Source organism: Balaenoptera ricei, chromosome 2, assembly GCF_028023285.1.
Source record: "Balaenoptera ricei isolate mBalRic1 chromosome 2, mBalRic1.hap2, whole genome shotgun sequence".
NCBI lineage: Eukaryota > Metazoa > Chordata > Mammalia > Artiodactyla > Balaenopteridae > Balaenoptera > Balaenoptera ricei.
Window position 1 is genome coordinate 174,834,265 of NC_082640.1, and position 13,934 is coordinate 174,848,198.

A 13,934-nucleotide genomic window follows, 5' to 3' on the forward strand; every position below is an offset into this window, starting at 1 on the left:
GGGAGCGATGCTGCGCCCGCAGGACTGGGTGCCTGGCTGCGGAAGGCGAGGGGGGTTGCGGGGATCTAGGGTGATGCTGGGCCCTGTCCTGGTGATCTGGCTTCGTGGCCATGTAAAAAGAGGGGGCAAGGAGGAGGCACATGCTTGGGGGAAAGGAGAGTAAAAAGGAAGAGGTTCATTTTGGAGGCGTGAGACTGAGATGCTGGTGGATCCAAGTGCTAGTTCACGTAGTGAACGTGGATAAGATTACTGAGGGAGAGTGTTCTGAGAAGAAAATAAGGCTGAACAGAGTAGCCTGAAACCTCTCAGAACACACAGGGATTCCCTGAGTAATTCACAAGCAAATATATATCGTGGGTGTGATTCCACTTCAGTCACTACACATCATATAAAATACGAAATTTTTCATTAGATTCTTACCTTGGATCAAATCTTTAGCCTCTTGGGATACATTCTTCCAGGCTTCTCCTTCAAAGGAGAAATCTCCCTTTTTAATTTTCTTCATGATTTCTACCGCACTGGTGCACGTCAAACTTTTGTCATGAGATTGGAATGGAACTTGCCCTGACAACATTGTATACTATCAAGAAAAAAAAGGAGCAAAACAGAATGTCTGCCAAAATCACCATCAAAGCCACTCTGGTAATTTCATTACCAACTTAGCGTAATTTCCTAGATATTACACTTAGCATTACTGCGTTTAAAAGATTACATGACGGGGCTTCCCTGGTGGCGCAGTGGTTGAGAATCTGCCTGCCAATGCAGGGGACACGGGTTCGAGCCCTGGTCTGGGAGGATCCCACATGCCGCGGAGCAACTAGGCCCGTGAGCCACAGCTACTGAGCCTGCGCGTCTGGAGCCTGTGCTCCGCAACAAGAGAGGCCGTGACAGTGAGAGGCCCGCGCACCGCGATGAAGAGTGGCCCCCGCTCGCTGCAACTAGAGAAAGCCCTTGCACAGAAACGAAGACCCAACACAGCCAAAAATAAATAATAAATAAATAATAATAAAATAAAATAAAAAAAAGATTACATGACTTCAATCACTGAAACAACCAACACATTTCAGACTTGTATATAAAGAGGAATGGCTTAGTATGATATCAAGATTTAAAACCATTTTGATAACTGTATTCAGACAAGAAGAATAAAAAAGGGATACTCTAACCATCTCAAAAGATGGTATTAATGTTGACAGGGGGATGTGTACATGCCAAAGGAATTGCAGGCCCTGGCTAAAATGGCCCAGCAGGGATCAGGGGACACAAATGCGAATGGATCTTGAGGATGCTGAGCTGGAGTGGGTGTGTGGAACATAAGACCTGACTGACGGAGAAGAAATTATTGCCATGGAAACACTTGTCTGAGACTCAGGATTCAACATCCTGGCAGGGACACCTGGAGCCAGTACGAGTAGTCAGCTGAAATGGCTCCTTGAAGCTCGAACAAAACTGTGTACTGGGATCAACAGATGCACTGATTCGTAAAGCTGCAGCAGCAGTCGCTGTACTATGGACACGGCACACTCAGAATCAACCCGAGGAGGTCCAGAAGGCACAGCAAATTACATGCATAGGTGCACATCACCTCTCTCTGTTGCACCAATGTTTCTTCCTTAACTCACACCTATGGCCTCACTGAGGGGGGCTCCTGATGATCAACTGATGAAGGAAGAAAGGAAATTGGGCCTACTTGTCAGGTGGGTTGGCATTCTTTCACTTGGGTGCAGCTGGCCTGTTAGAACATGAAAAGCTCAGTGAAGACACCAGCTCAGGACAATACCCTGTGGGGTTGGGGTGCTGTCCTTTAGGACTGTGCTGAACCAATGGCTGATCCATTGTTGCTGGGTCCCCCATATGTAGATTCGATGGGTGCACGACCCACTTATAGAATTCACGTTTCCTGTTCCTGCAGCCTTAGGGTCTGCTCAGTTAGAGGTCTTGGTTCCGTGAACTCAAGTGATCAGCTCCACTTGGTAACAGTAGGTGGCCACTCAGTGGGGCACCCTCTGCTCTCCCTCTTTCCCTGCCTCCCTGGGATTATGGTCCTTAGGTACATGATAAAACATAAGCTTTAACTTCAGGTTCTGCTTTCTGGGGAACCCAGACTGAAATATCTTTCTATTGTTGATGAAGATTTTGACCTGTTTCCAGTTTGGGGCATTTTGAAACATGCTGCTATATATCTTCTTGTACATGTCTTTTGGTACATAAAAATACACATTTCTGTTGGCTATATCCCTGAGATTGGAACTGCTGGGTCATTTGGTCTGTGTATGTTTGGTAGATACTGCCAAGTAGTTTTCCAAAATCTGCTCGCTTCTTAATCTTACCCCACTTCCTAACAGATACATTTGTGGCTAAGTACGAGAAAATATCCTTCATGTTACAGTTTTTTTCCTCTCATGTGTAATAATTCAACAGGCTGTTGCGTGGAAAAATTAATTCTCCGTCTTTGGAAATCTTTAAAGGAGACTGGTGACGGGGACTTTGTAGAAAAGATCCCTTTTCTGGAAGAGTTAGAATTAAACAAACTTTAGGGCTCCTCTCAACTCCAAGATCTTACAATTTAGTTGATTATCCAGGAATCAACTTCTGTTAAGAATAATTCTGTGCCTGCAAACTGTTTGCAAATGGTGTGATAAGAAAGTATCTATATACATAAGGATATACATCTCTCTATATATATGTGTATATATATGTATGTATATACACACAAGAGGGAATTAGGGAGAAAGGAAAAGTAAATGTGGCAACGTGTTTAAATGTTCACAGTGTTATTCTCCCAAATTTTCTCTAGGTCTGAAATTTTCACAATAAAATTTTGGGAAGAAAGTGAAAAAATAAGAAATCCTGAATAAAACACTTGGAAGAAATATGTTTTAAATGTTATTATAGTCCATCTTGTGGATTTTCTAAATACTGTCTGTTAAGCTCTGAATCATTGTGTGCCTTAAAATTCTTATGCCGAAGAGCCAACCCCCAATATGAGTGTATTTGCAGGTAGGACCTTTATGGAGGTAAAGGTAATGAGGTCATGAGGGTGGGGTCCTCATCCAATAGGATTAGTGTCCTTACAAAAAGAGACACCAGGGAGCTGGTTCTCTCTCTCTCTCTCTCTCTAAGTGCATGCACTGAAGAAAGGCCATGTGAGGACGCAGTGAACAGATGGCTGTTTGCAACCAAAGGGGAAAGCCCTCACCAGATACCAACCTTCTGGCACCTTGATATTGGACGTCCCAGCCTCCAGACTGTGAAATAAATTTATGTTGTTTAAGTCACCCAGTCTGCAGTATTTCATTATGGTGGCCCCAAGCAGACTTAAGACACTGTGTAAACTCTATTTTAATTAAAGTCCTGTGAATTTCCAGTGAACTGCACATGCATGAGGTAGACTGAGTTGTAATCAAAGCTGCATGATATGACGTGATGCATCTTCCTGAAGTATTTGTTTTACCCAATGGGGGTAACATAAATTATTTTCATATTAAAGTATCCATATTCATGTGTATTAGATGCAACATGTAAAAGGGCCATAGATTTCTAAGGCAAACCAGATGACCCCCCCCCCCCCAAAATTTTGTGCTTACTATGGGATAGCTCAGGCTTTGTATCTAGATCCTCTGGAGATATGCACTCACTTATATGGACAAGTTTGCAAAGCATTCCTATTTTTTTTTTTTTTTGGATAGTTTAATGCAGGTGCTAACTACGCTTTTCATCTGTATTTCGTGTCTCTAAAAGCAAGGATTTTTAAAAACCACAACCACAACCTATTATCACACCTAAAACAATTAGCAGTAATTCCTTTGTATCATCCAATAACCAGTCAATATTCAAATTTCTCCAATTGTGTTATATACATTATATAAATATATCTGTATGACTTAGATTTAGAGTTTGAATTTAATAAATAGATTTGAAATTAGAATTTGTTTGAATCAGAATTCAAGTAAGATGCAAACATTGTTTCTTAAGTGTCTTTTAATCTATAGGTTCCCAGGCTATTTTTTTCTCATAATTTATTTGCTGGAGAAACTTGGTTGTTTGTCCTGTAGAACTTCCCGCAGTCTGGACGTTGTGATTGTACTCTTGTGGTATCATTTAATCTGTTCTTTGTCCCCTGTTTCCGTTTAAAACTTGACAATTAGATCTAGAGAGAAGCCTGGCTTCTCTCCATGCCATTATACAAAGTTATTTCCATAGACAGGGCATTTGGAGGCTCTAAAATACCTGCCTGCATGTCTAAGACTGTCTTTTAAAACCTTAAAAAGCATGGTAATTATATTTGGCCTGTATTTAAGTAAGGGCTCTTTTACAAGGGGTAAACATATTATTGCTAAAAAAGAAAGGCTCTTTTTTATTTAGACGAATTTTTTAGGAGAGTGCTACTGTAATCAGTTTAAGTCAAACAAAACTCTCAAATCTACAGAAATCCGTTTTTTATTTTAATTTAAAAATCATATTCATAAATATGTAATTTCATTTGAAAATTATAAATAATGACTTAAAACTGCTGAAATAAAAACCATATAAAGCTTAAAAATAAAAGAACCATCCTGCAGGGACAACTGGCTGCCATTGGGGGAAAACAAACTGACACCAAAATAAATCCCAGATGGAGTGCATAAGTATAAAAATAAAACATAATTCTAAAGGAAAATTTAAGAGAATATTTTTATAATCTTGGGTTGGGGTGGAGTGACAATCTGACATCAAAGCCAGATACCATAAAGGAAAAGACTAACATATATTACAACATAAAAATAAAAAACCTTCTCTATTTAAGCCTCTCAAAAAACAAAATTAAAACCCCATATTACTACAAACAAAGTTTTCAAAGACATGAAAAACCAGAAAAAACATTTCCAATATTAATGGCAGACAAAGGATTAAGATCCTTAATAGACCTTTCAGTTTCCATAAGAAAAATTTCCCCATAGGAAAGTGGGCAAAGCTCATAAACAGCAATTCATAATAGAGAAAATAAAAATGTTCAAATACATGAAAAGATGCTCAAACTGAATACTCATCAAGGAAATGCATGCAAATTATAACAACAGTAGGAAATAATTTAAAATTGAAATTGATAGTATCCTATGTATTCACATACAGTTGATGAGAACATGATCTGATAAACCTTCTAGAAGGAAATATATGTCAAAATAAAGATCTATATATCCTTCTCCTAGGAATCTATTCTAAGGAAATAATGAGACATCAAACTACATATATAACATAATCTCATTTGTTAAAAAAACCTGAATATATATACAAATATATAGAGAAATCTGTAGAAAGATATAAAGCATACATAATAGGGGGTAGGGATGGGAGGAGAGTAAGAGCTTACACAATATTATCTCTGTATGATGAGATTACAAGTGATCTCACTTTGTTCCCTATATCTTTCTCTGTTGTCTGAAAACTTCTCCCTATGATTATGTATTACAGATTATATGCAGAAAAAGTAAAGCAATTTTGAGGAAAAACATGCCGAGATTTTTCTAGCTTAATGTTCTGTTTCTGATCCCGGCATCCAAGGAGATTTTGTGAAAAGCATGCTCACCACGATTACTATAAGTTACTATAAATATTTTTAATTTTTTCTATTAATTTGTTAATTTATCCTAAGCGATATTCCTTAATTACCTTTTAGCCTGAGAACCTCAGAGAATATATTTTAAAATATTAGTCTATTAATGAGTCACTTAGCTATTTTCACATTATATCTAACATGCATATCTTATGAAAATATACTACTGCTTCTTTAAAAATACATATATACATAACTGTAATTCACATTAAACACAGTTGCCTTAAATATTCCAAAATAAACCAAAATAAAAATTCCTACATTTTCTCCAATGTAAATTTTAAGAAAGGGAAATAGTCTTCAGTCAGGCCTTTTACTGAAAAGAAAAACCAATTTGCCAATTTTCTCACAAATTTAAGAAAAACAGCAAAGACAGAGATATACAGAGGACGTCAGAGAACTGACTGTGTTTAACGGCCTGACATATGAACTCACCAAAATGACACCCAAGCTCCAGAGGTCACAGGACTCATCGTAGCCATTGTGATTCAAGAGCTCTGGGGCGGCGTAGTGAAGAGTGAAGCACGGTGTCTTCAGAGGCTGATTATCGGGTGGCTTTAAGCGTGCAAACCCGAAATCAATTACTTTAATTTCCAAATTGTCATTTTCATCAGTGAACAATAAATTCTGCAAGATACAAACACTTCATTAGTTTCTCGTTAAAATGTCATGGGACTTTGTCATGCATTTATGCAATATTACCTTTCTATCTATTTACATTGGATTCAGATACAGAAAGGTCTGACGGGGTGGGTCTGGGACCTGGATGTCAGCGTACTGTTGCCCTCTGCTTTATACTTTTCTGTATCACATCAATTTGTACAAGGTCATGTGGAACATTTTCAATGGGACCATGCCTCTTCTTTGTCTATGCTTTCCCTTCTGCTTGTGTCTGTCTTCGACCTCCTCCACCAACCTCCCTTCCAACCTGGCTCTCAGGCATCTAATCCTCATTTAGAGATGCCACCAAACAGAAGATGGAAATTATTATATTTTCTTCTAGCATTTACTTTTCTTTCCTGGCACTTATCAGCTCTGCAATATTAGTTCAATGTCTTCACCCACATTAGACCATAATTCCATGAGGCCAGCAACTCTGCGTCTACCTTATTCATGACTCTCTCATGTAGTAGATGCTTTGGTAAATATTCGTCCATTGAATGAAGTCATAAATAAAATAGTTATACATAATATCTAGTAAAGCCTATTAAAGAATACATGGTGGAGACATAAGTTTCAGAAATATTTTTTTCCAAAACAGTTAATACTTGAACATTTTTGATGCTTATGGACATTACCCTCTATTATTCAGAAAACATTGCTATTTTGAATCATTTGCCAAGCCGTGTCAATCACTAAGGTTTTACTGATTACTTTTGTATTTACCACTTGTTTAAAAAAATCTAACTGTACTGATGGGCAAATCACCATTTTTATTAGTACATCAAGCTAGTACCCACAGTAATTTAATCTGATTATATTGTCTTTAGACATCCTAACAAAATCTGTTATGCCTTTTTGATCATTAAATTATTCCCCAGTTCTGGAACACAATTTGCTTTTTAATATTATTTGAAGTGAAATAATATACATCATAGCATGCTTCACTGATACAAAGAAGAAAAATCTTCTAGGCCCCCATTCAAAAGTTAAAAATGAATGAAGTGGTAGGAAAGAAGCAAAAAAATTAACTGAAAGTTTTCTTAAATTTTCTATTATACAAAATGCCTAATCCTGAATTTGTGATGGAATTAAAATGTGAATATAATTCAATGTAAGGCTTCACCACAACTGAAGTCATAGCTGGGGTTCACGGACCGGGTACTTGGGAGAAGTCTCAGCAAATGACCCCTGAACTCTTCCACAGCACAAGGCACTGTGCTACATACAGAGCAGTGGATGAAGCACACCTGGCCTGTCCTCCCAGAGCCTACAAGACTTTGGAAATGACTTCAGTGTCTTCTATATATACTAAGACGGTCTAAGGACTTCCTTGTTCTTAGATCTTGAAATGGAGGAGACGTGGCACACCCCTCTTCACTCCTCTCCCAATTCTCAAAGTGTAGTTGGGTGTGCATGGTCAGAAGTGGCAGGAATTAGTCATTCAAACCACATTTATCCTTGTCTCAAGTTCTGCCAGAAACTAATTTGATAAAATTTCTCATCTTTCAAGAATATGGGGACCAGTTTGAAAAATACAAAGCAGCTTACTAAGAATGTCAGCCAGCTTCTAAATTTGTTTGATTCTCACCTAGAAATTATCTTGCCTTTGCAGAATATGAATACCACATAAATATCTACCAAAAGATATATAGTCAGATCTTAAAATGCTACATCAATGCGAAAGGGATTAAACTTTTAGCTTGAAAATAATATACTCTGCCACTTAAAAGTCAAAGTGAAAGCTATTTTATTATGAAAATGTTAGTACAAAGGCACATTTTCATGTCTCCAAAATATATGTTGATTTAGGACTATAATGGTAGTAGAATGTCCTTAATAATCAGACAATTCTTCTTTTCAAATGACTATTTGAAAGAAAAGCTTTATGACAGATAAGAATTAAGCTATGTGAGTATCTTTTTACTCAGTGAAATAGGAAGGCAAATTTGAATTCCGCTGGAGAGGACAGTTGCATCATTTGAGACTCATGAGGTGACAGATGGCCAGTTATCAAAGAATAAAACGTGAAAATGAATTCTAGACAGTCATGGAACAGATCTTTTCAATTAAAAAAATTACATGCTTGTTCCTTGTCTATCAAAAAAAACATTTAAGTGGTATGCTTTCATATTTAAAAATAGACAGCTAATCTCCAATGTACAGAGCACCATATTTTTAGTGGGCGTTGTGTGGGAGAGTGAGAATTGTGATGAAGGAAGCAGAGGGGTAGCTATCATAGTTGCAAGTTCATAAAACACAATTCACTTTTGATTAATTATGAGTAATATGAATAACAGTAATAGAAAGTACATAGAAGCTTAAATACTTTGGGACTCAGTCAATTATATCCGAAGGCACAGAATTCCATTTTAAAAACATCCTCTTCCTACCAATAATCCAAGGTACTTAAATAAAAGGCAAAAATGGTGCTTTTTGAGAAATATTCTTTTGTAATCTAATACAAAAATAAACACCAAATTATTATTTTAAATATACTTAAAAATGCATTATAATCACATGGTAGTTAAAATTGAAATTCTATTTTAGATAGTAAATATATATAATTTTGTATAGGGTAGAGGATGATTCATTGTTATTCTTTTATAAATTATTGGGTTTTGTTTTTCAATTTTCATTATTCTTTTGATGATTTTCTAAAAGGGAGGAATTTTCATATTTTTGATACTAAAAAGGGATCATTCTAGAGTTAGAACCTTCTTTCTTAACCTTTTGAAAGAAGAAATATATAAAAAGCTGCTACTTCTACATTGCTACACAGTTCTATAAATATTATAGTACATGAGCAAAGAAAAGCACATGTAAGGATGGCATAACTCATTAAACAAAGACAATGCTTTATATTTAAAAATTTAGAACAGAACAACATACATTGCTATTCATGAGCTAATCAATTTGATTACAAAAGTGAAAGATAAGCTTTCAAAATACACGGTTAAAACCCCTCTAAAATGGTATACATATAGGAGGGGCATTATTTTCTGCGACAAAAATTTCCATTGCTATTTTTAGTCCACAATTGTTGCATAAAGTATTTCTTCCATAAAAGGCTCTCACACTTACAAATATAACCTCAAGATGATCAGCTGGCAAAAAAAAAAAAAAGAAAGAAAGAACGAAAAGACAAATTTATTTTAGACTGAAATAGAAAAGAAAAAAAAGTGCAAGAAACGTGATATTTGCAAGTATCTATTTAGCAGAAAGCCCTGAAAATAAAAAACCAAAACAATCCCCCCCCAAAAAAGCCCACACGTATCTGGGGGATATTTAATCATGATGCTAGATTGCATTATATGAGAAAACATGTAATTTTATACCTCGGGTTTCAAATCTCTATGTACCACTCCAACATCATGCATATGGCTTACAGCTGAAACAAGCTTCCGCATGATGTAGCTGGCTTCTGTCTCACTGAAGTGTTTCTTTCTCTTAATGCGTTCAAATAGCTCTCCCCCGTTCAGAAGTTCCATCACTAGAAATGTGTGAAGCTAGAAAAGAAAGAAGAATAATGTGGAGGGCCTTAATGAAGAGGAGTAGAAGTTAATCAACGTATAAAACATTTCCTGACTATGAACTATAACCGATAAATTTAAATAGTCCCTTGTTAAAATAGTCAACGGTGATCCTTGTATTTTAGAGGAAAGAGTTGAAGGATAATGTGGCTTTTTTAGAGTTCTATTTCGGTAATGGAAAATTTCAAGTACTGCAGTGAAATCTTTGTATATCCTTTCCTTGACTAATTCTTCATTTGAATTCCATTCCAACCCTCTCTATCAAGTGTACATATCTTTCTTCTTAAAGTGTAACCTAGTACAGATAATAATGTGAAATTGGCTGCTTTAAATAATATAGATTACTGATAGAATATGGGCAACTACCCCCAGGAGGCCTGACACACACATTTAATGGCAAATTTACCTTTTAAAAAAGGCACGGTTGGATGATGTCACTTTAAATCTTCTGTTAGGGCTCAACAGATTAGTTTCAGTGTTCCTGTTAATTCCCATGCCAAATACCCATAACTCACTTTGGGCTTTTTTTTTTTTTTTTTTTAAATAATTGCTTTTGATCCCAAGGCATTATCTTAATTAAATAGTATTAAAAGTCACGTATTTACTATGTTTTGCATACATTCCCATAAAGAAAATAATGTAGGAGCTACTGAAAAGCAAGGGAATTACATCAGCTCTCCAATGAACACAAATGGTTTAAAAAAGATACAAATCAGTATTCAGATTCAAGTGCTGTGCCTTATAGCACCAATGTTACTCAACAAACAAAACAAAGTATGCTTTCCTTTGAATTAGCAAAGTCCAGGAAAATTGCTTCATTAAAAAGATGATTATAAATACATTATCCTGCACATAATGAGCAAATTCTAGAAGGTGAATAACCCTTTTATTAAGAGAATTGCTCCCAGGCTATTAGAGACCATGCTAATTTGAGTTTCTACATCAGACAAATTAAGATCAGATCTAAAGGTCTGCTACAAGTATATGCCAGCAAGCTTTAAAAAAATGAGGGGCAAGACCCATAGTGGTTTAAGAGATAGGTTTTAGAGTCAAACCTGCATCTGAATGCCAGTTCTGCTACTTACTTATGACCTTGGGGATGTTACTTTACCTCTATGAACTTTAGCACCCTTACCAATAAAATGTAGGTAACAGTGAAAAAGTGTATATAGAGTAGCTTGAATAACGGCCTTCCGAAGATGTCCATATCCTAATCCCCAGAACCTATGGATGTTACCTTATATGGTAAAGGGGTTTTTCAGAAGTGATTAAGGATCTTGAGATGGGAAGGGTATCTTAATTATCCACCAGAGTCAACAGTATGAGATGGGACTATGGAAACAAAAGACTGGAATGAAACATGGAAGGGTCACAAGTCAAGAATGTGGGCAGTCTCCAGAGCTAAAAAAGACAAGTAAATAAAATGTCCCTTAGAACCTCCAGAAGGAACCAGTCCTGCTGACACCTTGACTTTACAGCAGTGTGGCTGATTTTGAACATCTGACCTCCAGACCGTAAGATAATACCTCTGTATTGTTTTAGGTTTGTGGTAATTTGTAACAGCAGCAATAGGAAACTAATAGAGTAGTAAAGCACAAATCATGGTACACAAACTACACAGCTGTACAGTCAAAGGCTGGAGACACACCCTCAATCAATTTCACCCATCAGTTGAAAAGAGGACTATGGTGGATTTGGGCATGATCTAGGCAACTGTGTCACCATCATGGAAAAAACAACCCAAACTATCAACAACTGTATATTAGAATGATAATATATTTATACTGGTATACATAGGATTACATCATGAGATGGTTTCTATTCTAGTAACTCTTGAATATAAAAATAGCAAATAATAAAGTTAATTTGTCACATAAATAAAATATTAGGGATGTAGTTCCTGAGATCGGACAGTGGCCTGACGGTCAGAGATGGAAAGTCTTTCGGGGGAAGTAGCTAGGGGCACAGCTGCAAAACCGAGGGGCGTGTCGAAGGTCATCCACCAAGCCCTTGATGGACGTGTGGATCGCCTTCAATAGGAGATTGCCTAGGCTCCTTGTAAGCACCCCCAGCGGGCAGGGGACCCTACCTGCGCTGTAGTTGAGTGGCCCGGTGAGGTGGAGGCCGCAGAGGAGCAGGGAGAACAGTTCCCCCCGAGCCCTTGCTTCAGAGAGCTTCCTTTCCTGACTATAAGCACCAAGGATGCAAGTAGATGATGTCATTTTTGGGTGCTCACTCACCTGATGTGAAAACCAGGCTTTGCGTCTGCCTCCTCTAAGGCAGTAGAACAAAGTAATTAAGTGCTTGTTCTGAGGTTGGACTGCATGGGTTCAGATTCCAGCAGTACCACTTACAAACTGGGAGACCCGGTTACTTAATTTCTGGGAGCTTGATGATACATGTAGAATGAGTGCTACGGTACCTGTACCACGTAACATATGTGAAAATGAATAGCAGCAGTTATTATAGTTATGAAGCTCCTGCTGCTGCCACCTGGTTTCACCACCATGTGTCATTCTTGGCCACGGCACTCTGGGAAAGTTCAATGTGGTAGAGAACTGGGCCACAGCTCTCCTAGGACGTGGATGTCACGGTACCACACTGGAGAGAGCCCAGAACCGGAAACCAAGTTTTCCTACTAGATTTTCACTGACCTGCTATGTGACCTTGGTTGGACGAGTCTCATGATGCCCTCCCCCCTTTTTTTTTCCTGTGGGAAAACACTCATGACCCTTCTGAACCTCAGTTTCTTCTTTGGTAAAGTTAGGGCCAACCACATCCAGGATTGGTTTTAGCTCTTGCGCGCAGCATGCTGTCTTGCGTAAGACTGTGCCATCCCGCCCAGTCCCAGGAGGAAAGATGACTGTAATGGAGAGATTTCTGCAGGGAAGGAGACATGGACCTGACAAAACAGTGTTCCTCCTGTCTCCAAAGTTATATAACCCTGTGTGAGGGTACTGCTGGAAAGTGGGACCGGGGGTAGAAGGCGGGTAGCATGACCTGGCCTGTGGCCTGAGCAGAATCTGTCACCTGGAATAAGAAGATGGAAAGAGGGCTTCCCTGGTGGCGCAGTGGTTGAGAATCTGCCTGCCAATGCAGGGGACACGGGTTCGAGCCCTGGCCTGGGAAGATCCCACATGCCGCGGATCAACTGGGCCCGTGAGCCACAATTGCTGAGCCTGCGCGTCTGGAGCCTGTGCTCCGCAACAAGAGAGGCCGCGATAGTGAGAGGCCCGCACACCGCGAAGAAGAGTGGCCCCCGCTTGCCGCAACTGGAGAAAGCCCTCGCACAGAAACGAAGACCCAACACAGCCAAAAATAAATAAATAAATAAATAAAAATTTAAAAATGACTAATACGCTTTAAAAAAAAAAAAAAGATGGAAAGAGAGTATCTTTGCCCTCTGCTTCCTATTTGCTCTTTAGTTTGCACTAATGAGGCTTTAGGCTAAGTTCTACTCTTGAAGTCAAAGGATTAAGTTGAAGGCTGAAAATGACTGAGTACTGAGAGGTACGCGGAGATGAAGCTTTGCGTGGTGGTAGCTGAACTGGCAATAAGCACAATGAGCTGGGCTTTAGCCCCCCGTCCTCCTTCCAGGTCCTACACGACCACTACTGAGTGAGAGAAGCAGAAGTGAGAGGAAGCATTGATTTGGGGGTGGGTGACAGTGTGTGTGGAGTGGCTTCTCACCCTCTCAGGTGGCTCGGTCATGTCCCATAGCCCTGACTTTGACCCAGCACCAACACAACTGATGAAAAGTAGAACCTTGTATATGAATTAGTATCCACAGAAAAAAAAGTGGACTACCTGATCATGAAAAACTTCATGTAATTTCACGATATTGGGGTGTCCTTCACAGAGTTTCAGAGCTGTTATTTCTTTCTGAGTATTGGCTTCCAACCTGCAAGATGAAACAGTTAGTCTCTTCATCCCTCTTCACCCAGTTTTTGGAAGCATTGCCCCAATCCTAATTTTGTTTTTATTTACAGTATATTCAGAATGTAAGTGTCAAAATATCAGAATGATGCTTCCGTGAAAGTAGTGAGTCATACACCCACCAGAACAAGTAAAGCATTATTCTTGAGAAAAATGATCATTTCTGAGTCAGGAAAGAGCTAATCACATGAAGAAATGGATGCTCTACTTGC

General features: G+C 38.4%; 1 protein-coding gene across 2 annotated transcripts in view; it reads right to left on the reverse strand.

Annotated features, from left to right (window-relative positions):
* RPS6KA5 (ribosomal protein S6 kinase A5) overlaps window positions 1-13,934 on the reverse strand; it is a 182,677-nt gene that overhangs the window by 4,571 nt on the left and 164,172 nt on the right. For both annotated transcript variants that reach the window (XM_059914826.1, XM_059914827.1), the window contains 4 exons: window positions 13,594-13,687; window positions 9,592-9,762; window positions 6,029-6,220; window positions 421-580 (listed from right to left, as the gene is read on the reverse strand). In XM_059914826.1, coding sequence (XP_059770809.1) covers window positions 421-580; window positions 6,029-6,220; window positions 9,592-9,762; window positions 13,594-13,687 — 617 coding nt within the window. The remainder of the gene's footprint in view (window positions 1-420; window positions 581-6,028; window positions 6,221-9,591; window positions 9,763-13,593; window positions 13,688-13,934) is intronic.